Here is a 24,010-nt window from a genome sequence, read left to right on the forward strand (position 1 = left end):
CCCCTATATCTCTAAAAATCACTGCACCGCACTCATCAATCATGTTGAATAATACGTGACTGATATTTACCTATAGAAAGAGTATTGAGAAAAAAGAATTGATTACTTGATCTACACTATGAGAGAATTATGCTGTACAATAGATATATAAATATGTTTTTATTTGAATGGAAGGTTGTATTGAATAAGTGACTGCGGGTAGTGGTGTGTGAATGTTGATGAGTGCGGTGTAGTGATTTTAGAGAGATAGTCGTGTTATTATGTGAGTTGCAGAAGGTTATTTATTAGAGAATGTCATAGGCTTTGCAATACACTGTGCAATATTGTGTATTGTATAGAAATGTTCATATTTTGTATGAAATTGAAAAAAGAATATGGAATGCAATGTATGAATAACATCTGAGTGTTTCTGGGCTCTAAAATATTGACTTAATTGCTAATGTTTACATGGGAAGAGGGGGTGTTTTATCTCAATATGTTCATTTTCCCCTGCCCCAGTACCCTTTTGAAGCATGAGGTCCTTTATTTTTGTCAAATGTTGCCTTCACCTTCTGGTTTTCTTTGTCTACAAGGAATTTAACTGTTCTGTTGACTTCCCTATTAAAGTCCCTTTTACTTTAAGATAAAGATCTGATTGGACATTACAGTCATTTGAATGTTATTGGCATTAGTAATGGGGCACTGGGATGCCAATAGTAAATGACTACCACACAGGACATGGATCAATAACCCTTCAATAACTCAGGACTCCAAGGAAAGGCCTCACACCCATGATGTGCAGATTCTTCTAAATTCTCAAAAATTCCTAAAGTGATGTATTGCACTCGTTTGTAGTGTAGATCACTCTCACGGAAAGGGGAAATCAACAAAGAGGAACATTGCAAATATATATAGTTTATTAAAGAAAATATACAAAAACTAGGAAGCAGAGTTACTAATGTCTTCCACGGACACTGGCGTGGAACAATACAACACACAATGTAGTGCCTATTATATTATGAAGACACACAAATACAACATTGCACTGTGCGAGTGCCCGTACAAACATTAGTAAATCTACCCCTGGGTGTGATTTCAAAGGCATCAGAGCATGTAAACCCCTGATCTGCGCACACTTTCCACCTTCCACCACCCATGAGCCAAACGCCCACCTCGGACATGACTTCCTCCTCCATGGTCATCCATCTAGCACAGCCTCCCATCCCATCGCATGCATCACCCAGATGCCAGAGCTATCATTTGGCCCACCTTCAACGGCCAGAACCTCATCTTCCTGTGAGTTACTCATCTACCATTTAGGTTTAGCTCTTCCGGAGTCTCACAGCTGCCCCTTAAAACTTCCTCTATGTGCCCAGCCCATTATTGTTCCCTCTTCCTTTACGTCACTCCTTTTCCACAGTCCGCACCCTTTTCTTGTCGCAAGCTATTAGTTAAAGTATTTTTTCTTGCTAGTCACGTCCCTGGCATTCAGAGCTTCTCTTTCTTTTGAGTCGTGCTTTTCAAGGTCTCTTGCTTTTTTCTCAGATTATCTCTGCTGTTCACACCCCTACTGTGCGGGTGTGCTTCCCAAGGCCCCCCTTACTACAGTTCCGGCATTAACCTCTTCTAGCTGGCTCTGTCTGCCAGCTCCCTACCTCTTCTTGTGAGACGTAACCATGGTGCCTCAGTCACAGTGTCTTCTTGTTGGGATGCGCCCACCTCCCACAATAAGAACCACCTCATTCGCTGACCTGCCAGTCAGACCTTCCTGTTCCTGCATGTCACAGGCACGTATTACCTCTTCCTGTGAGTGACGCGTATGCAATTTGTCACTTCCTCTAAACGTGAGTCACGTGCCCTTTTCTGTTACCTCTTCCTGTAAGTCGCACATGTCTGGCAGTTACAGTTTCTCTTCCAGTGAATAGAAATTACCTGCCATATTTTCCACAACTTTATCATTCCTCAGCTGAAAATCTTTCTACGAGCCACCTATTGGTAAAGCATCATTTGCCAAAGTCACACCTTCAGATTGATTATAATTATCTATATGTAACACTGTCGCTTCTCTAAAAATCTCTTTTCCACCACAGCCATAACTGCCTCTGTGTAAGCCATGTGGCTAATACAATTATTTCTTCATGCGATTCAAGAGGCTGCCACAGCAAATAGGTGGTCTTTTTTTATATTTTCCCCTTAAAACAATGGAGAAGGTCTTTAACTGCTGTGACTCACAGCATGAGGATTCAAATATTCATTTACAAATCCAATTCCTTTGAGCTTTCAGACTCAAGGAACTACTATTCATACGCTCACACTCACAAAGGTAGTGGCTTGCACACACCCATCTCATTCACACCCCAGTGTCCCCCGCTCCCTCTCCATGAGTTGTGGTCGACACCCCAGGATCCTGATGGCCCAATCACAGGATTATTTGGTTTTTGAAGCTTCGGCCCAGGTCCTTGTGTGGGAGGACGATGGAGTTCAGAACCACAACTTCTGCTGGGATGGAAACATTGCAGCCTGGAAAGGGAAAACAACACGAGAATAGTAAAGAAGCCAAACTCTTCCTTCTTCAGGATTTCACAACTAACAACATAGAGTTACTTTACATCTCAAAGATCAGCGTGCTACACAAAAGTTTGCACCAAACTTCATCTAGAGAGGAGTGTGGACAACTTGGGACATATTTACTAGAAACTGGGGGAGCAACGTCATGCTCCATCAGTTTCAAAACTCAGGGGTGCGCTGTATTTACAAAAGTATGGCACACCTCTGCGTTTCCCCTAGGGCTGGCGCTAAAGAAGTTGCCTTGCGCCAGTGTAGGTATCCTTGCGCCATGTTGCACGGGTGACTGCCTTGGAGGGAATGATTGTTTATGCGCAGAAGGTATCCCTTCCTGCACATAAACAATCTTTACAGGTGATTTGCTGTTTGTGTGCCGCAGAATGTAACACACATGGAAGGAGCAAAATACGAGGAGAAATGAAACATTACTCCTTGTATCGCCTGCTTAAGACCAGGTATTCCGTGGTGATAGTTTTGGTGCTGCCCCATACCTTGTAAATATAGGGCAGTATCAAAAAGCAATGGGTCTTGCGGCAGAACGCCCACTGCAACACCCATTGAACGCCCCTGTCATGCGCAGTGTTGCGTGAATAGGGGCATTATTACAAGGCGGCATTAAGCGCTTAATGCCGCCTTGAAAATAAGGCAAAAGGATTATCGCCACAGGAATGTCACAAAAAAGGGACATTCCTGTGGCGATAAGTCCTTGAATACATCCCTTTGTTTCATGTCACTTGTCAATGAACAGTAAGTAATGCCACAACCAAAAGACCAAATAAATTCTTGCTACAAAGAGTAATTCCTTGTGGTTAGTACAGTACAAAGGATATTTGTGCTTTCCAGAATATGCTACACTTGTAAAATCATAGCTTTGGAATTCCTGTAGGGAACTGAAAGCCCTCCAGAGTGTTGAGAAACAGTCAAACTGAAAGGCAAAACAATCTAAGAAACTGTTTACTCCCGCCACAGCCAGGGAAATGACTGCTACTGCAAAAAATAATATATTTCGACACAGAATGACATCAAAGACCTCTACTGCTAAATGGATGCAGAATCGAAATACAATTATTGAGCAGAATGCCCCCCAAGTCTTCCATGGATTCTGCCATTCCTATTACTAGGGCCTGGTTACAGTCACCCCCTTATGAGGATGCCCTCCGGTTACTCAACAATTGGTTATAGAAGTGTTCAGGACCCATTTATTTAGCGGTATGTATAGAGCGCTTACATTCATCCCCAGAGGGATATCACGGCGCTGATACTGCCATTTGTTTAGTTAACATGAAGAGAAGGTTCATTATTTTGGTAAAAGCGATGTTTTTTGTGTTTTTCTACACTCGAAGTGGTACATCTTATCTACATCTTAAGCAAGAAAAAGCGAGCACAGTTTCTCAGAAACAATGCAGATATATTTTGGCTTCACCACAGTTTCTTGGACCTGGAGTAACAGCACAGCTGTCTGTAAGGCCTATTGGTACAAATACTGTAAAAAAAAAAAAAAAAAAGATATATATATATATATATATATATTCAATAAAAGAAAACTGCAGCTCAAATACGTAAAAACACCCAAAATGCATCAGTTGTGGTTTTGGATGCACACAACATAACTTGCCCGCCCGCTGCGTTGTTGTCTTGATAGCTCTCTTATTAGTTTCTGTCCTCTAGGCAAACCGTTGTTTTGAGCCCAGTGGGTGGCATTAGCCATGGGGTGTGTGCTTTCATAACCATAACTGGCAAATTTCAGTGGTTTAACATGTTTTAGCCATAATTCAGTCTGTAGCTGGTGTAATTTTTTGTGAATTTCACTAATTCTTTTATGATGTACTTAATTTTCAAACCGAGGCCCTGTCCCCAAACCCACCAGGCTGCCCAACACCTATATGAATGGCCTTCACCGTGCACAGCAGGGTTTTGGCACAGGGCCTGGCCAGCGCATCACAGACGGGCAGCCCCCCCATGCGATAGCCTATCAGCCAGAACCTGCGCTGAACCACCAGCAGCTGACTTGCACAGGGCCTGTGGTGTACCGCGTTTTAGTTCGGTGTGGTGATGTGTCCCCAGTGTATAGTCGCATGTTTAGGGACAATGCTATGGAGACAGGGTTCTAGGACAGGGCTGAAAGATAAGGCGGGAAATCTGCTTTGCAGTGAACATACCATTGACGTGAAGCAGATTCAAAAGGGGACAAAGAGAAGCTTTGATGAGTGCACTGTAGGGATTCTCAATAAAGAGGACTGCCACAGGCCTGCGTCTGTGTGCTGGGCTGCTGTTACATAACTAGGGTAGTTGCACATTGCGCCATACGAATTCAAGCATCACGCTTGCTGGGCTCAGATGCCATGCAAGAGCCGGTCCCTGCTCTATTGAAAGGGGATCCCCACCGACTCCAGGAAAACGGTCACCCATGCGCTCGTCAGCAGCAGACTTGACTACGGCAATGCACTCTACACCGGCACCATTCAGACTCTTCTACAGAAACGGCAGAAGATCCAGAATGCCTCTGCCTGACTCATCCTCAACATCCCCTGCTACACCCACATCACGGGTCACCTGAGAGACCTCCACTGGCTCCCAATCAATCAAATAATTGCCTTCAAACTTCTCAAGCATGTCTACAAAGCCCTCCACAATGCCAGACGTGCATACCTCAACCACTGCTTATCTTTCTACACACCTAACAGACATCTCCGCTCCACCCAACTGGCCCTGGCCACCATCCCACAGATCTGCAAGACCTCGGCTGGAGGAAGATCCTTCTCCTACCTCACTGTGAGGACCTAGAACTCACTGCCTCTGCATCTCAGGCAATCACAGTCACTGCCTCAATTCAGGAGGCAACTCAAGAACTGGCACTTCAACTGAACCGCAGAATGGTCCCCACCCCCTTCTGCCTACCCTTCCCCCACCACACCTCACAGCACCATGAGACCCTAACGGGTGAGTGGTCACGCTTTACAAGAAACCTGATTGGTTGATTTAAGCATAAAAAGAGGTCCGAGGATGGAAGCACAGAACTTCTGAGTACAAGAAAGTACAAGAATGCAAAAGCAGCCTCTTACCCAGGATCGTGATGGATGGTGTCAGTTTCCCATCTCTGAAGAGTGTCTCGCTATCCATTTTGGCATAGGGGTCGTTGGGGTTGGGGTCACTCGGTGTACCTTCCACTCTCGCCCATCGGCCAATAGTGCTGTCCCAGCCCACAATACTGTTCAGCACGCAGCTGTGATCCTGGAGAGAGAGGAGACTTGAGAGAAGTGTAAGGAGAGAAGAACTAAAGACTTATGTGTGGTGCATTTTCATATTGGCGATGATTAATGGGAGCACTTGCAGAATCTTGGATAGTATTATTTCAGCATTCAGGAACTACGCTGAAGCGAGAAGTCAACCGGACCAATTCGAGGAGCGAATCATCTCAACACTTAACTGAAATCGATGTTGCAACCATTCTGTGAAATCGGCGTCATTTTATTGGGAGACTTAAAGTAATGTGTTTGGAAGTGACAAAATCCTATGCTGTGGGCCATTTTAGGGAACGTTTGGAGAGCTGTTGGGCCTACATAAAGGTCACCCCTTCCCTTGTGCAAGCGCCTTGCTTACGGAGGCGTCACAAGTCTTCTGTGACATGCGTGGTGGAATTCTACGTGCACGCGTTCCATGCTGAGTCTGTGATTTTGTCTGAGCCTTGTGACGTTTCCTTGTTCACCGCTGTGATAGCATTGAGGTGAGGGGTGGAACGTACGTAGAACGTGTGAGCAATGTCTTCTTGCGTGGCACAGTGTATACGTGGCATCCTTGGAGGCCGGTTTCAAGACAATGGATTAATTACAACGTTTGGTCTGCGGAGCTTCAGAGCTGCCACGTAGCTGCATTTGGTGCGTATATCGGCCTCAGGACAACAACAGCATGGCTTGTAGCTGATTAATTGGCGTTTCGTCATGCGTTTACACATCGGCTATCACGGAAAACGAAACAAAAACTTGAGATATTTCCCACTATTAGTGCAATTTGTTGAACTGGTGAGTGAAGGAGTCTAGATCCTTCTGTTGCACGTGAAAGGAAGAATCCTTTATCTGAAAAGATCTTTTTGGACAGTGACTTTGGGATTTGAAAAAAATAAAAACAAATAAAATTTATTTCTCACTGTTTCTTTTTTTATTAAAATAAAAAAAATAAAAAAAAGGGGGAAGTGTTTGTTTTTTTGTGGTGCATTTACACACTTCCCTTATTCAGACGTCTCAACTTGCACCACTGCATGGGTACTGTCTCTATGATTTTAACTACTGGACCAGTGGAAAGCAGAACTTGAGGTCTGAACCACACAGGCTTTATATACAGATCTGCGGTACCGAAGGCACACAGCTCAGAGGGGCCCTCTCTGAATTAAGACTTTTCATATGTCTTTTTCTCTCTCCCAAGTCTCCCCATTTTGTGGCTCCTTCAGTCTTGCACAAATCATAGGCATGCAATTTGAGATACTGCATGGTGCGGTATTTTGTAGATGCACCGTTACAACACCATTCAGATGTGTTGCTCTGAAAATGAGGGATAACATTATAATTGTGTATGTTTTCACCCATCCTGAGGTGCACCAATCAGAATATACATAGCAACATGTTTGTAGGCAAGCAACAATGGTTGTTGTAAGTGCAGCAAAATCCCATTTGCGCCTCATTTGGGGTTTTGGCAAGACATTCTTCCCTTGTGCAGTCACATAACTGCTAGGTGAGGTAGTTACAGACATGGCCTCATCTATGGAAGTGGATGCAGGGTTCTTTCTGCTCAGGGCTCGTTTTGAGCTGAACTAAACTCATGAGAAGTACATCAAAATGGAGCGTGATCAAGAGATCCGCCATGATCAGGCCTTGACCTCAAGCAGTGGACGGACTCCTGAGTGCTGGGCTTCAAGACATATGTGCACATTCCAATTTGTCACTCATGCCACCAATGCCCCAGGTTCTTATCTAGGGTACATTTGGAAGTATTCACTTTGGCCACGGCGGAGGCTGGCATAATGCAAGAGTGTTCAAAGTTGCCAATGATTCCCTTCACACTTTGGAAAGGCTTTTCAAAGCATTACAAATCCCAAAAATCTTACTAAAATCAAGGGAAAAGTAGGTTTTTTTTAGAGACACCTGTGTCCTTCCTTCCCTCCACCATGCCTTCATAAGCACACTTTGCATGAGAATTCTCACTGGAAGAAATGTGTTTTGAGGGCAAATTCTTCGCCAAAATATTGTCAACTGCGCTTAAACGTGCAAGCAAAATCTAAAATTTGCATACACGCTAACCATGATCTGCCTCAATGTAATGTGCCTCATCTTTGCTTGCAGCTGGTGTAGAGCCTTCATTTAAGCCTCAATAGGTTCTTTAGACAACATAGATTTTATACTTTATTGGTTGGAAAACCATTCTCCTGTACAGACAAGACAGTTCCTTGAGAAAAAATAGACTCGCTTCTAGGCCTACAGTAAATGTATTACAATTTATTTCAGTATATTATATCTAAGGAGTCAATGGCAGGGAGAGGCAGATTAATATGCATTTTGCGTGTCTGTTCAGGCTAATGTGCATCTTAGACTCCCGGTTCGCTTATCATAATTTTGGGAACAGATTATTCAATTGTATCTATCATGTGATTTAAACAATGTCTTTCACAGTGATTGTGCTGTTAGACCTTCTTCTCTCCCAGGAACACCATATAATGTAAAAACAAATCCAAAAGTTCAATATCCTCTACAGGTGATGACAGCTCTTTGAGAAAGTTTCACCTACCTGTAGTGTAGCACCATGCAGAATGATGGATTCTCGTACCCTCACCCCGGCTCCGATAGTCACTCCTTTACCAATGGAAACATTGGGGCCAAGCTGGAAACAAAATAAAGCATAGCACAGTAAGCAAGCAAAGATAAAAAGGTTTAGAACACTCAATCATATTAAAAAGCCAGCGATATAAAATATATGACGCATCAATGATTTTTACGGATGCACGATGAAATTCTACATAGTATTTTTAGTTTTATAAAATGGATATCTTCAATATATTCATTTGGGTCCACTAATATCCCTGACGCTGTGCAGCATGGCCTAAAGATAAAAAATAAAATAAAAACTTTGATGCAGGTGCCCACAACGTGTGAGCACGCCTACAAAAAGATGCTGGAACCTCTTTTTCTGCTTAGTTAACGAACAGAGTTGGATCAGTAACAATAAACTGATAAAAAAGGCTTTTGCATGTTTTTTTCTATTTTTAAAGTGGGTGGGTGGATTGAAGCACCAAGGAAGGCATGGGTGGAGCTAGGAGAAGCAGTGGGCGAGAGCACTGCGGGGTGGGCGGTGTAGAAGCACTCAAGTGAGCAGGAAATGGGGAGGGGAGGATTGGGGATGAGAAGCAAAGGGTGAGAGAGGGGGTGGGGAGGAGAAGGAACAGGTGAGGCCGTGATGCAGAAAGGGTGGTTAAGAAGCGCACTAGCAAGAAACCAATCAGGGTGACGAAGTACACGAGGGTAGGCGCAACATGGTACGGGTGAGGGAAGCACAGACACACCAAAGACCAACTCCGAGGGCAGAAGGAGAGAAGGACATGTGGGAAACCCAAAAGAAAGAAGTAGTGTTTGGAAAGCAAGCAGTGGAAGCATGGAAGCCAGTCAATCAAAAGCGATAATAAAGAGGTAAAGCTAAATGGGAGAAACAAACACAAGATTGATCAGCTAGGACGCAAATGAGAAGTAGGCAAACAAGAGTGACAGGACAGCTAACCAATGTCAGCAATGGGCGGGCTTCAAGTCCCTGTATGTTCTTGTAAGACCACAATACATCTTGCAATAGTCTAGTAGGCTTGAAGTAAAAATAGTTTCAGTCTCACTAGTGCTTGTTTAGAGCGATACTGCGAAGTCTTCCTGAGGCAAATTTGTCAGTCATTTTCCTCTCTTCATATTCATACTGAACTGGGTGATGCTGAGTATGACTCGTGTGGTACAGCTGGTGATGCAATGAAGCATCAATAAGCCCAACAGGAAGCCTCAGTCAGCCAAGCCCAGACAAAGATCTTGCCTGTGTTTTTCAAAGTAGTCCAAAAGACACCAATCCCACATTTACAAACACCACATAATTGTATCAACAGCAGCTGGGGGTGGGTGGCTGGACCCAGGTGTCAGTGAAGCTAAATTATGCTGGGCTCAAGTTACCTGGTGGAGGATGCAATCTAAGGTCCCCACTGGAATGGTAAGAACCAAGCAGCTACTTTTAGATAAGAGCAGATGGAGGAGGCAGCTGCTGGAAATGATGGAAGTGGACAAGGAAAGGCGTCCAAAGACCTCTTCTTCAAAGAAGTACTAGATCCTTCCTGCTCAGCCCCCAAAGACCGTTCCACCCTCTCCGAGACCCCAAAGAAGCTTCCATGGAGCCCCAGGTGCTCAGGACAGAATACAGCAGAGTACTGAGATCAGAGGTTGTAGGGTGCAGGAAGTGGCTGCATGCAAGGCCATGTTGTTGCAACGGGGGTAGAGCAATAGGCTGCCATTAGGGAAAAGCTTTTAGAAAGCTGAAACAATAACTGAGATTTGCTTAAACTGCATTTGACAGAAAGTGTGGGGAAATGCACCTCTAGCGCCAGTGGTGCTTAGCCCAACCTGTGATGTCACAAGACAGACTCAAACCACGTAACCATGTGGAAGCCTACACAATGCATTCATCAAGTCCTCAGTCAAACCCTTGACTATGCGCCGCACAACTGTTCAACGCATACATCTGTATGTATAAGATAGTGGTTAGACAGAGGGAAGCATTCGGCAGCCTAACCCTCAAAGCTTTTTACAAATTAGCTTGGGAGACGCAGACACCACATATCTCAAAGTATCCAGACTAAATTCTACCTAATAAATAACCGCGCTGTCTCTGGAGTGGCATCACCATCCTTGAAAACATCTGACTAATCTAAGGACCCAACTGACCCTAATCTACTCAGAAGATCTCTAAAAGGCCCGACCTCTTCTACCCGAGAGTGAGAGTTTACTATGACGGCTGTAAGAATAACATAGCGTAGTACGAAACCACGACACGTTGCAAACAAGGCAGTGTTTTAAGTCATATAGAGCACAGAATGCTGTTACGCTGCCCATGCTTAGCTGCTGTGGAATACTCCCCTCGACCAAGAAGAGTATGTTGGCAAAGCAGAGAGGAGGAGCAGCTGGAATGATCGGGGCATCTCCTCCACACTGTGGTCCCGATTCAAAAAAGGGTTATCTGTGAACTGATGTGAGTACTCCTCAATTTCCAAGAAGTTAAACCTACTCATGAAAAAGTTATTTTGAATCAAGCCCGCTGGGAGGGGTACAGTTGGTGGGGTTCAGAGACCCAGACTTGGTGACTCATGCTGGCACCCATCCACCCGATCACCATACTGCATGACATCATTTATAAAACGAGCGCATTCCTCCCACCCGCAGAAGTCACACCTGTGAATGATGCTGGTTGTACAATACTCACCACTGCAGACGGGTCAACGACAGCCGTAGGATGAATGTACACACTCCCTGGAAACAGACAAGTAAAAGTTACAGAAACATACTAATGTGAGGAGGTGGATGGAGTGTGGCTGACAAGTATTTTTTAGTTAATTAGAAACAAAAAATATTTTTGAATATAAAAAAACTCCATGAATATCTGGGAATATCTTGATTTTGTCAGTGTGGACTTTATTTCAATCAAGCGCATCAAAGCGTCCTGAAAGCCAGTCAATGCAAGTCCTTATGTTTGTGTATATATACCATTTCTACTGAGTGATAGTACAACACTTCCATGAATTTACTTCCACACTTTAGGTTACATTGGGTTGCATCTAATAAATATTTAATATAAAAAGGCATGCAAGCACTGTTAATAACTCTCATTACCTTCTCATCCTGTTTCATTAACTAGCAAACACCAATTCCCAACCGTGCTCCTCCCCTCACCCCTCAATGAGAAGCTGACATCTTTGGTTGAAAGCTGTGCCCAGCCCTGGGGCAACTGAAAAATACAATAAAAAGAACACACATGGATTTTGGCACTACATCAACATTATATTATTGTTAATGTTTTTACAGCGCCAATTACTATCACCAAAACATCTGAAATATCTCAAAAGCAAATTAATGGTTGTCAATGTATCGGTTGGTGATAAATGAAATTTGCAATGAGAGAAATGTAACAATGTAATAGAAACGAGATACGGGGAGGAGCCTCAGTGAAGGGGGCAGGGTGACACCTCATCAGAAGGCCGAGCCGGCAGAACATCAAAAGAGGAGGGCAGCCTGACACCTCACAGGGAGTACACACTGGCAGAGCACTGACAGAAGGGGAGCAGGGGCGCACCTCACCAGAAGGACACAGTGGCAAAGCACCGACAGAGGGAGATAGTGCGACACCTCACCAGAAGGACACAGAGGCAAGGGAGGCAGTGCGACACCTCACCAGAAGGACACGGAGGCAAAGCACCGGCACAGGGAGGAAGTGCGACACAGAGGCAAAGCACCGACAGAGGGAGGAAGTGCGACGCCTCACCAGAAGGACACAGAGGCAAAGCACCGACAGAGAGAGGCGTCGGCACAGAGGCGAAGCACCGACAGAGGGAGGCAGTGTGACACCTCACCAGAAGGACACAGTGGCAAAGCACCGACAGCGGGAGGCAGTGTGACACCTCACCAGAAGGACACAGTGGCAAAGCACTGACAGAAGGGGAGCAGGGGCGCACCTCACCAAAAGGACACAGAGGCAAAGCACCGACAGAGAGAGGCGTCGGCACAGAGGCGAAGCACCGACAGAGGGAGGCAGTGTGACACCTCACCAGAAGGACACAGTGGCAAAGCACCGACAGCGGGAGGCAGTGTGACACCTCACCAGAAGGACACAGTGGCAAAGCACTGACAGAAGGGGAGCAGGGGCGCACCTCACCAAAAGGACACAGAGGCAAAGCACCGACAGAGAGAGGCGTCGGCACAGAGGCGAAGCACCGACAGAGGGAGGCAGTGTGACACCTCACCAGAAGGACACAGTGGCAAAGCACCGACAGCGGGAGGCAGTGTGACACCTCACCAGAAGGACACAGTGGCAAAGCACTGACAGAAGGGGAGCAGGGGCGCACCTCACCAAAAGGACATAGTGGCAAAGCACCAACAGAGGGAGGCAGTGCGACACCTCACCAGAAGGACACAGAGGCGAAGCACCGACAGAGGGAGGCAGTGTGACACCTCACCAGAAGGACACAGAGGCGAAGCACCGGTAGAGGGAGGCAGTGCGACACCTCACCAGAAGGACACAGAGGCAGAGCACCGACAGAGGGAGGCAGTGCGACACCTTACCAGAAGGACACAGTGGCAAAGCACTGACAGAAGGGGAGCATGGGCGCACCTCACCAGAAGGACACAGAGGCAAAGCACCGACAGAGGGAGGCAGTGCGACACCTTACCAGAAGGACACAGTGGCAAAGCACTGACAGAAGGGGAGCATGGGCGCACCTCATCTGAAGGACACAGAGGCGAAGCACCGACAGAGGGAGGCAGTGCGACACCTCACCAGAAGGACACAGAGGTGAAGCACCGACAGAGGGAGGCAGTGCGACACCTCATCTGAAGGACACAGAGGCGAAGCACCGACAGAGGGAGGCAGTGCGACACCTCAACAGAAGGACACAGAGGCAGAGCACCGACAGAGGGAGGCAGTGCGACACCTTACCAGAAGGACACAGTGGCAAAGCACTGACAGAAGGGGAGCAGGGGCGCACCTCACCAGAAGGACATAGTGGCAAAGCACCGACAGAGAGAGGCAGTGGGACACCTCACCAGAAGGACACACTAGAAGGTCACAGACCATGCGGGACGTGGGATTCACAGTGACATTTCACCAGAAGAACTTACTGGCAAAGCAGTGATAGAGGGGGGCAGTATGACACCTCATCAGAAGGACACACTAACAGATTCCATGCCATGCAGAAGAGGGGTGTCACAATAACACCTCACCAAGAGCACACTGGCAAAGCACCAACAGAGGGGGGCAGCGTGACACCTCACTAGAAGAACAAACTGGCAGAGCAATGACAGAGTGGCAATGTGAACCTGACCAGAAGGACTTGCTTACATAGAGAGGGAGCCACTTAACACTCCACAAGGTAAACATACTGGAGACAGAGGCAAGCAAGGTTATACCTCCCCAGCAGGACACACTGGAAGAGCACAGAGAGGGAAGGAGGGGCAGGCTGACAGTGCAACAGAAGGACACACTGGCACAGCAACAACAGGGGTGACCTCTTATTCGTAGGTGCTGGGGTGGGACTGTGCCCTGCATGATGGACCATGATGATGAACCACAGAAATGCACAGGCCTTCCCATCGGTTTTGCCCTTACAATGACTGGCCTTCTCGAATGGTGGAGTAAGGCTTCGGGTAGTCTGATCTGGGAGGGGCATCTGTTGGGATGGGAGTGTTCCCTTCATGGTGGACAGTCTTGGCCCTCTGCTCTTTTTACTCGAGTAAGAGAATCTGGTATCCCAGTTTTTGAATTTGTCCCCAGGCTAATCCAGTGTACACATGAAGGCTTGGGCCTGTCCCCTGACATGAGTAAGGTCCTATGACCTGGAGGGCCGAACTAATGTTACCTCGCTTGACTGAAGTGGAATACCGTCCCTGTCAGGGGTTTATCATGAGGAGCGGTGGTGGCAGTGTACTGTGATCTGTGAATCAGTAGTTGTGACCAGACCTTTATATAGGTGCTACTGGAGTGGAGGCCTACTGCCCAAACATCTAACGTTGTGATTCTGTGCACTAACCTAGATCCTTGCGCTAACACACTAGGTGCACGTTAAGCATTTGTGTGTGTGTATGTGATCTGTGTGTTGCATATAGTGTTACTTGTTATTTGTACTTAATATACCGCATGACTCATTCCCGGAGAAGTATCTCAGCGCTGTGCTGCTCAGGCGAAAAGGGCACTGTTTAAAACAGCCATTTTTTTTGCATTTTCTTAAAATTCATGAAGTTGGAAAAGGTGTGGATGTGCAGAGAGAGATTATTCCAGTGATGCAGGGTCAGATATGAAAACGATCTGCCACGAAATCTAGCGGTGCGAATGAGTGGGGCTTGCCGGAGAGCTTTGTTTGAAGATCTTAACTGTCTGGAAGGCAGATTATAACTACGTCTTGAGTGCAGGTTGGGTCTGGTATAAAGCCTTCTGCGTCAAACAGCAAAGCTTAAAGATTGCCCACTTTCCGGTAGGCAGCCAATGCAATTTTTTTATTTTGGGAGCCGAGGGCAAAACAAGTGCTGCATGTAGCATTAACTTGATCTCTCCTGGATAATATTTGATATATTTTTACGCACACATTTCTCCTCACTTGGGAGAAGGGGCTGGACCAAGGTCCGAAGGCCACCAGTCATCCGACCAGAGTTTGTGAGCCTTGCCAAACAGCACAATCTCAGATTTCTCACTATTCGTTTGGAGACAGTTGTCGACCATCCAGTGCACACACTGGTCTTTCACCGTGTCTGGATCAGGAGCAAAACAAATGAGAAGTTGAGTGTTGTCTGCGCATGACACAATCTATACACTACAAGATCTCACAATGTGTGCCAGATGTGCTACATAGATGTTAAATAAAGCTTGGCTTAGGCACGAACCCTGGGTGGCCCCTATGTTGGTAAGGATCTTTGTTGATTTAAACAGACCCAGACAGACATGTTGGGTAAGGTTATCAAGGACGTCCCTGAGCCAGAGTAGCACTCTGCCGAGGATACATGCTTCATGTAGTCTGCGGATGGAATGGGAGACCATGTCGAATGCTGCAGCCAGAACCAATAACACTAACATAACCGGGATTCAGCATCTAAAGAAAGTAAGATGTTATCAGTGACTGCCAACAGTGCTGTCTCAGTACTATGTATTGCTAAAAAAACCAGACTGTGAGGGGTCTAAGATCTTGTGTTTTCCTAGAAAGGATGTTAGTTGTTGGTTAATGCGACTTTGTAGAATTTTTGCGAGCAGAGGTAGTAGCAGAGGTAGCAACAAGAGACATTTGTAGTTAGCAAGAGCTTCCGGATTGGCAGAGAGATTTTTAAGAAGTGGAGATACCTGTACACCCTTCCAATCAGTTGGTACTTTAGCAGACGCTAGGGAAAAGATTGAACAGTGTTTGTACTGATGGGGCCTGACAGTTGGCTAGGCCGGTCACTATCCTAGGTAGACAGGGATCTAAGGGGGACCTGATCTGGCAAGAGTTAGCATCTTCTGCACCTAATCCTCAGAGCAATGTTCTCCATTACAGCCTTGGCATCTGGATGTGGTTGACTCGGGTCCAGTTCTGTATCTGAATGTTCTAAACTGGCGGGTAAACATTTGTAGATGGTGTTCATTTTATCTTAAAGAAAAAGTGGCTAGGGAATCGCAGAGTTCCTGAGATGTCGGAGTGATAGCAGTGCAGGCGCGAGAATTCAGGAAGCTATTTATCGCTTTTTAAAGTTCCTCGGCAGAATTGCCCTCCAGGGCAATTGTAGAAGTAACGTGCGCTTTCGGTGGCGCCCTGATCTTATTGTGATAGCCGCTGAGCATGGCCTGGAACGCTGCTTTATCCTCAAGGGATTTATGCATGAGTGCAATCAGCAATGGAGGCCTGTGGGTTCTATCCAGAAGTTCTGTCCTGATCAGAATATGGAGGTGATGTTTTTATCTCAGAGAGTGGAAGTGTATTGCTGACATGCCTGAAAATTATAATTTCTACAGAGGAGACCTGGACAATGAAGTGGGGAAAGAGAAGGCAGGGGGTCCTTGAGAAACTCGATTAGGTCCTTTTGCTGAAAGGTGCTGCTTTTTAATAGTCCTGAGCACTGCCATTTGGTAGATGGTGAGGTAAAGGGTGGGCTGCTGTCTCTTTTGATCCGGATGAGAAGGGCATATTGTTTAGGGTCACGAATAACAAGGTTTCATGTTGATTGTGTCCAAACGACAAATAGGCTCAGTCTCCTACAACACACACCCGTCAGTTTACATCAGCACCACAGTATGGATTTGTGACCTGTGACATGGGACTGCATACAAATGAATAAGTTGTTGAAACCTGTATACATGACTTATGAATCCAAAACCCTTCACTATTAGGATGAGATCTCATCGGAAATGCAGTGAGCTCTGAACTCAGCTTACATCATTGACCGTGGTGCTAGTAGGAAAGGGCTATTGCAGGCTATTAAAAGGCTTTATTTCCACCCTACGGCTAGCCTTTTCGTTAATGGAGCACACTCGGACCCATTTAGCATAACAAGAGGCACCCGCAAGGCTGTCCGTGCTCACCCTTGCTATTTGCGATATACATCGACCCTTTTCTACATAAGTTAAGGCTATCAGACCTATTGTGACACACCGCTGGGAAACAAAAGCGTTGGCATATACTGACGACATTGCCCTCATGACCCTCCCAACCCTGATACTGCTTTACAGGAAATTGAAAAAGAAGCAGAAAGGTATGGGACACTCTGGTTATGCACTTAATCGTAGTAAAACGCAAGTAGTGGTCAATGGGAATCTGATGATAAATGATACCAGAGTGGCCAAGAATGCAACCTACTTCGGGATTAATATCTCCGATAACATTGTCAAAGATAATGTAGATCCCCTATTAGATAGATGAAGCTTGTGTAGTCTCGATAGGTCCTGTTTGATTTTGCCTATCATTGGCAGATGTAATATCATCAAGATGTTATACTTTCTTAAGTTTTTGTATTTTCTGCGAGCAATCCCATTGGAATTCTCAATCGATTGCCTGAAGAAACTAGAAGACCTTTTTTCCACGATTCATCTGGGCATACACCAAACCAAGAATGGCTTAAAAATTCCTTACACTACCCAGGGAAAGAGGGGGATGGGCCTTACCGAACTTAAGACTTTACTACTGGGCCACCAAACTACTACATAATCTAGTACAAGCACAAGAGAAACCGATCGGAAGAGATACTGAAGAGGTCCCGACCCCACTCAAACTTATAATGGGGGAAGTAGCTTGGGGATGGGTTTGGCGCTACCTAAATGATAATCATACAAAAAAGTTTGCTTTAAGACACTACATGGGGGGGGGGGGGTTTCAAAGTTTGGAAAACTGTTCGAAGACTAATAGGAGTCGGTCGGCTCAATTTTTATACACCACTTATAAGCAATACAAATCTACTGGAAATTTTTAAAGATCACACGATTAAAAGATGGGGAGAGGTGGGACTGACAGAACTCGGATTCTATTTTTCTTTAAGCGGTCTCGTCTCCTTCGAAAATCTCAGAGAGATGTTCGAGATAGACCAGAGAGATTTCTTCAAATAAGGGATTTTTTATATAAGAAAGACGGCGGACCAATACAATCTTTTCAACTCACTGATGAAAGATGACTTAGAACAACGGTCGTTAAAATGGAAAGAGAATATTGGGGTACCAAAAGATTTATTCTTTCAATCATTTAAAATGGCACAGAGTATTCTAATTTCGGCCCGGCTACAGGCACAATATTACAAGAGTAGGGTGGGTGGGTAGTGTTCATTCGTGTAGGGGGGGTTCTCCTCCACAGGAGTCAATTTAAAGGGATTTCTTCACCGATATGGGGCGACGTCTACACGCCTCCACCTTGTTATGTTGTTGTGGGGAGAGAGATGTGATATTGCCCAGGGGGTGGGGGCGATGTTTTAAGGAACCCTTCCTTCACAAATGTCAGTTGATAGTAATTCCAGCACTGAGTGCACGGTTGAGTAAAATATACACCTTATGGTGACCTCCATTAATAGGTTGTTAACGTGGAACGTCCGTGGCATTGCAGGCTTTGAAAAACGTAGGCGCATACTGGCATATTTGAAGAGGTATAAAGTAACTATAGCCTGCTTTCAGGAAACACACACCTGGGGAGACACTATAGCATGTTTACGGAAAAGATGGAGGGGACAAATGTATGCTACTTCATATTCAGGGTTTGCAAGGGGGTATTTATTTGGGTGGCGCCAGGGGTGCCTTTCCAACATTTGCATCATGTGGTTGACACAGAAGGGAGGTTTGTAATCCCACACGGTAGGTTAGATGGTACTGAAATATGCATTATTAATTAATACGCCCATAATGAGGATAGCGCTTCCTTTTTCCCTGAGCTACACCTTATCTGGGGGCACCTGTGTTACTGGCCGGGGACATAAAGTGTGTCATGGATGGAACCCTGGACACCGAACCCCCAAGAGATCACACTAAACCTAAAATGACCAGTGCGTTAAAAGACATATTAGAAGGGCTGGGCCTCCGGGATGTCTGGCGAGAGCATCACCCTACTCTCAGGAAGTTCTCATGTTACACGCCCGCCTCCGGAACTTCCAACCGGCTGGATTATTGGTTCCTCTCGACAGATTTTGGATGGACTGTGAGGGGGATTACATACCTCTTGGGCAGGTACTTCCAGGAGAACTGGGAGTCAACCGCCTGCCGCGCGACACAGTAGTGGGCTATTAAAGTAGTCATGAGGGGTATCTGCATTAAACATCTTATGGGGTCCAGCGTCAACTGGAGTAGGACGTGGCCACTCAAGAAGCTGTCCTAGGTAGGCTAGAGTCTGAAGTTGCATCTGCTCCCCAGAAATTGAAGGAGTGGCGCACGGCCATAGAGGCCCTTCTGACCAATCTTGGACGATTGGAAAAACACGTCCATACAACCTATAGGCAACATTTGTATAGCGAGGGTGATAGAATAGGATCACAGCTGGCCTGACTCATGAGACAAGAGGAATCTGTGTCTGTGGCACCAATTACACACATTAGAACCGACAATGGGGCACTAAATTCAAATTCAAATATCTTTATTCGATTGTATACTTGACAATCATAAAAGTACATTTCATAAGCATACAGTCATAAACACATTTCATAGATATGCAGATAAAAGCAAACCATCCAATTCATTTATGAGACAAGATAAGTTACAGAGTTATTGTAGAACCAGAGCAACAGGCAGAATAAACAGTTTAAGAATATAAATAATTATCCAAAATTAAAAAGATTAAAAAGTACAATGATAGTAGCAGCGTAGTTAACCCTCCATACTTTTCCTGAAAATAATAGATAGTTTCAGGAAGCTGCATACGAATAAAGTGCAGTCGGAGTTCAAGAGTTGAAGATAATAAAGAGCTGGTTTGATCTGTGTAAGATTTAAATCTTTTAAGCAAGGCTTTAGATATAATTTCTGCGGTACTGTATAATAAGGACAGATAAATAAAAAGTGCGCCAAATCTTGCGGAGACTTCCCATCGCAGCCGCAAGCAGGTAACACTTGACCTCGATGGGCCCCTCCCGGGATCGCCAACAGGAGGTGAAATAAGTCGAAACGGAACCGTATCAATAAATAGCGATCATAGCCAGACATAGGCCATGATAGATACGGTTCCATTTGCAGACATGTTTTAAGTAGGGCATGTTTCCTAACACTGTCTTTCAACAGTTCACCCTCCTCCCGGGCAAGATACCTAGTTGACATAAATGTTTTTTTCACAAAAGTAACATCAGCTTTGGTTATGGAATTTGGAGTTAAGAACAGGTCTGGCCGTCCCATTTCAGTGAAACGGTCATTAATATACCTCAACCATGGGACCTTGAACCTACCATCCCAGGTTAAAGCTTCTTTTAATATGTCATGGGTGAGAGGTATATCCTTGTTTAGCCAAGAGTTCAGCCAACATAATAGGGGATTTGCTGCTAATCTGTCACTAAGAAAAGGTACACCTAACTCCTCGTGTACCGAGAAGTTTCCGGATCCCCTTGGCAGCCTCAAAACCTTTTTTTAAAAATTATTTTCTGCGACCTCCAAGTCTCGCGTCTGACTGTAGCCCCAAAGCTCACTGCCATAACAGGCAGTGGCAACGCTCTTGGCTTGATATAGTTTGAGCAGGGCAGCCACCGGGCGCCCATTTTTCTTGCAAAGCCAAGTATGGCTGCATTGACGCGTGTTACCTCGCCCTTCTTTTTAACAACAGCTGGGTCCCAGGTTAGTTGGTCATCAAGGAGGACCCCAAGGTATGAGAAGGTTTTAGAGTTTAGAATTTTTTCCCCATTTATGATAAAAGAATTTGACTTTCGCGACCCTTGGCCTATTTTCATAACATAGGACTTTGAGTTATTAATGCTTAAGCCTCGAGACTTCATAAAATCATAAAATGAGTTTAGGAGTATCTGGAGGCCAATTGCTGTCCTTGAAATAAGGACAGCGTCATCCGCGTAGAGCAGAACTGGGACGCCTTTTCGGCCGACGTAGGGGTAATCCGCACCTGTTCTAATCAAATAATCCTCCAACTCATTGATATACAGGTTGAACAGGAACGGTGCTAGAATACATCCTTGGCGGACACCCCGATTAATTCTAATGTCACCTGTTACTTTCAGGTCTTGAGTGTATCGGACATTAGCTCTAGTATCTGAGTGCAAGTCAGCCAATACGTGAATTAAATTCTGTTCAACGCCCATCCTAAGCATAATGTCCCACAGTTTACCTCTATCCACGCAGTCAAAAGCGGACGATAGGTCCATAAAAGCCATATGAATGGTTCCCTGCCGGGCCAAAGTGTATTTGCCTACAATCAAATATAGGTTCAGGCATTGAGTTATTGTTGAATGACCAGGTCTGAAGCCATATTGTATTGGCGATATAACATTGTTCTCATTTACCCATGTTGTTAGCCTGTTCAAAATTACTCCTCCAACCACTTTTGCTACAGAATTAATTAAAGATATTGGCCTGTAGCATAGCGGGTTGCTTCGGTCGCCCTTTTTAAACACAGGTACAATAGTCGATTGCCCCCAGGACTTTGGGCTCCCGAAAATTGCAGCTGCGTTTATCACCTTTGTGAGAACTGGGGCCCATAATGAGATACAAGATTTAAAAAGATCCGGAGGCAAGCCATCCGGACCTGGTGCCTTATTACCAGTTAACCGTTGGATAGCCTTTTCTACTTCATTGACTGAGAAACATAAAAAATTATCCTTTGGTATTAAAAGGTCATAAACTGTCTGTTGTTCATGGCTTTTGAAAATTGCACTAAAATGGCTGACCCAATCTGCCGCTGGGATATTGGTACCTATTGCAGTATCACTTGGGTTGTCAAACAAAGGTTTGTTTACAATTTCCCAAAATTTACTGCTATTACCCAGGACTGAAGGGTCAAGCAAAGACTCCCAGGTACAAACTTTAATTTAAAAAAGTGTTTTTTTATAAATTAAACGGAGATTTTTAATTTGACCTGAATCTCTAGGTTTAATTTTTAACGCCTTTCTTAAATTTCTGTTTGCCAAGGAGCATGTATGATCAAACCACTAAGGATCATTTTTAACTTGCCCCTTCACTGAGACTGATAGCAAGGAACCTACTGTTGACACTACACCTTCAAAAATAGCTAAGATTTGCTCTGGGGGCATAGATGTTGATACACAGTCCGCTAGATCCCCGCCACATATCTTGTTAATTTCAATATAGAGATTTTCTTGGTTTACCAAGTGCCATTTCAGACGACGTTTACCGCTTATACATTTTATGATACCCCCATCTACACAGTGTTTTCGCTGTTCAAAAACACCCCCGTTCAATTTAATAATAAGGGGGTTATGATCACTGTAGATGTTTGTTTGGATGGTAAAACTGGAAGCCTGATTGACAAGGTCGGCGGATAATAATATGTGGTCTATAAAGGATCCATATCCTGAGCCTTTGAATGTGGGAATATCATAAACTTTGGTCTCATGAACTAATGACATAGCTACAGACAAGTTATTTTCATTTAGCAAATCATTTAGGTGAGAACCACGCCTAGTATGATCAAAGTGGAAACCATCCATGCTGTTGCACCCCAGGGATCCCATTGGGGTATCTCGTGGGTTACCGCAAGGATGTACATTAAAATCTCCTACAATCAATACATTACATGGCAAAGTGCCTGATCCTTCTTTCAGCAATTCTTTCAGTAACAGTATATTACACTCCCCTTGGCTGGATACAGCATTGTAAAAATTAACTAGAGTCAGAGCATGTTTGCCTCTCTTCAGTACAAGTATTTGAATATTACAATTTGCACATTGTTGGTTAATTATATTACAAGAAAGAGCCAGATTAATAAAAATAGCAAGACCCCCCTTTGCTCTGCCACTAGCTGAGGGGGCTGCTGGCCTAAGAATGCTTTGATATCCTTCAATGAAGGCATTATTTTCTTCCATCCATGTCTCTTGGAGGCATATAATTGCATATTTTTTGACAAATGCAAGCCAGGCAGAGTCACTTATTTTATCAGCCAGGCCTGCTATGTTCCAAGAGACTAGACTCACGTTACAGACATCACCAATCTCTGTATCAATTACAGCCTCAGTAATAGTAGGTTCTAAAACCTGGTTTAGTTGTTCAACATTTATAACTCCCCCAGTTTCTCCTGTAGAAGGTTTTGAGTCTACATGAGTTGGTTGAGAGTTAAAAACTTCAGGCTGGTGGTGCAATATACTATTATGCTCGTAATCAACTGATTCGGGACTAGCTGTGAAAAGGTCTGTAACTGGCTCAAGCAAAACAGAGGTCATTATTTTTGACAACTATGCCAACTTCTGGACGCCAGACTGGTGGCCTGAAGAATTGGGGACCCTCCCTGAACCAACTAAGAAAGCAAAGAATATGGGGGATACAGTTGACAACAAACTTACCTTTGGGGACCAGGTAAAGGGCGACACTCCAGTCATAGAGTGAGGAGTTACCCTGTACGCCCAAACCAATTGGCCCAACTCATCCTTCCACAATAACCTATCCGCAAAAGACAACTGAATAGCCTTCATCGCTGCTCGATTTCTACTAGATCATTTGCCTGTGGTTTAAACTATGCTACCCACTCAGTCTTATCCCCAATTCCTCCAAGAATTCCTACATATCTCTGGAAATAAATTGCCCCCTATAATCTGTCATCAGCACTCTGGGTATTCCTTCTTTCATGAAAGTTTTCCTTCAAAACCCTACTGCATTGCTTGTGTTCACCTGATCCATAGTCCTCATAAAAGAACACTTACTGTGGTAGTCCATCAAAATCAATAGAAACCGGTCCACTGCTCACAATATATCAACCAACCTTATAAAGTCTACATCTAACCTCTTGCATGGTCTTTGCATTAAGTCTAAGCTTTTGAGTGGTGGCTGTCAAACTATTTTTGTATTATCACTATTTTCCACACACATAACATTCTTGCACAATATCTTTGACCTCACGCTCCATGTTACAGATCTCACCCATTCCCCCTCAAGGACAGCAAATTCTCCACCAATGGAAATCCCTTTATTTTTTTCTATTTCTGTACATGACACATCTTCAACAGGCAGCAGTGGTAAATAATCTGCTGCAACATTCTTCGCCCCCTTCACATATTCTACCACAATATTATAATCCATCACAGTGAGCATCCATCGTGATGTC

General features: G+C 44.8%; 1 protein-coding gene across 3 annotated transcripts in view; it reads right to left on the reverse strand.

Moving 5' to 3' along the window:
* Positions 1 to 874: 874 nt before the first annotated feature.
* GMPPA (GDP-mannose pyrophosphorylase A) overlaps positions 875 to 24,010 on the reverse strand; it is a 249,860-nt gene continuing 226,724 nt past the window's right edge. For all 3 annotated transcript variants that reach the window (XM_085650103.1, XM_085650104.1, XM_085650102.1), the window contains exons 10-13: positions 11,032 to 11,078; positions 8,320 to 8,412; positions 5,607 to 5,775; positions 875 to 2,499 (exon numbers count right to left, since the gene is read on the reverse strand). In XM_085650103.1, the coding sequence (XP_085506229.1) occupies positions 2,399 to 2,499; positions 5,607 to 5,775; positions 8,320 to 8,412; positions 11,032 to 11,078 (410 nt within the window). In that variant the 3' untranslated portion in view covers positions 875 to 2,398. The remainder of the gene's footprint in view (positions 2,500 to 5,606; positions 5,776 to 8,319; positions 8,413 to 11,031; positions 11,079 to 24,010) is intronic.

This window comes from Triturus cristatus, chromosome 3_2 (genome assembly GCF_964204655.1).
Source record: "Triturus cristatus chromosome 3_2, aTriCri1.1, whole genome shotgun sequence".
In the NCBI taxonomy this organism is placed as follows: domain Eukaryota; kingdom Metazoa; phylum Chordata; class Amphibia; order Caudata; family Salamandridae; genus Triturus; species Triturus cristatus.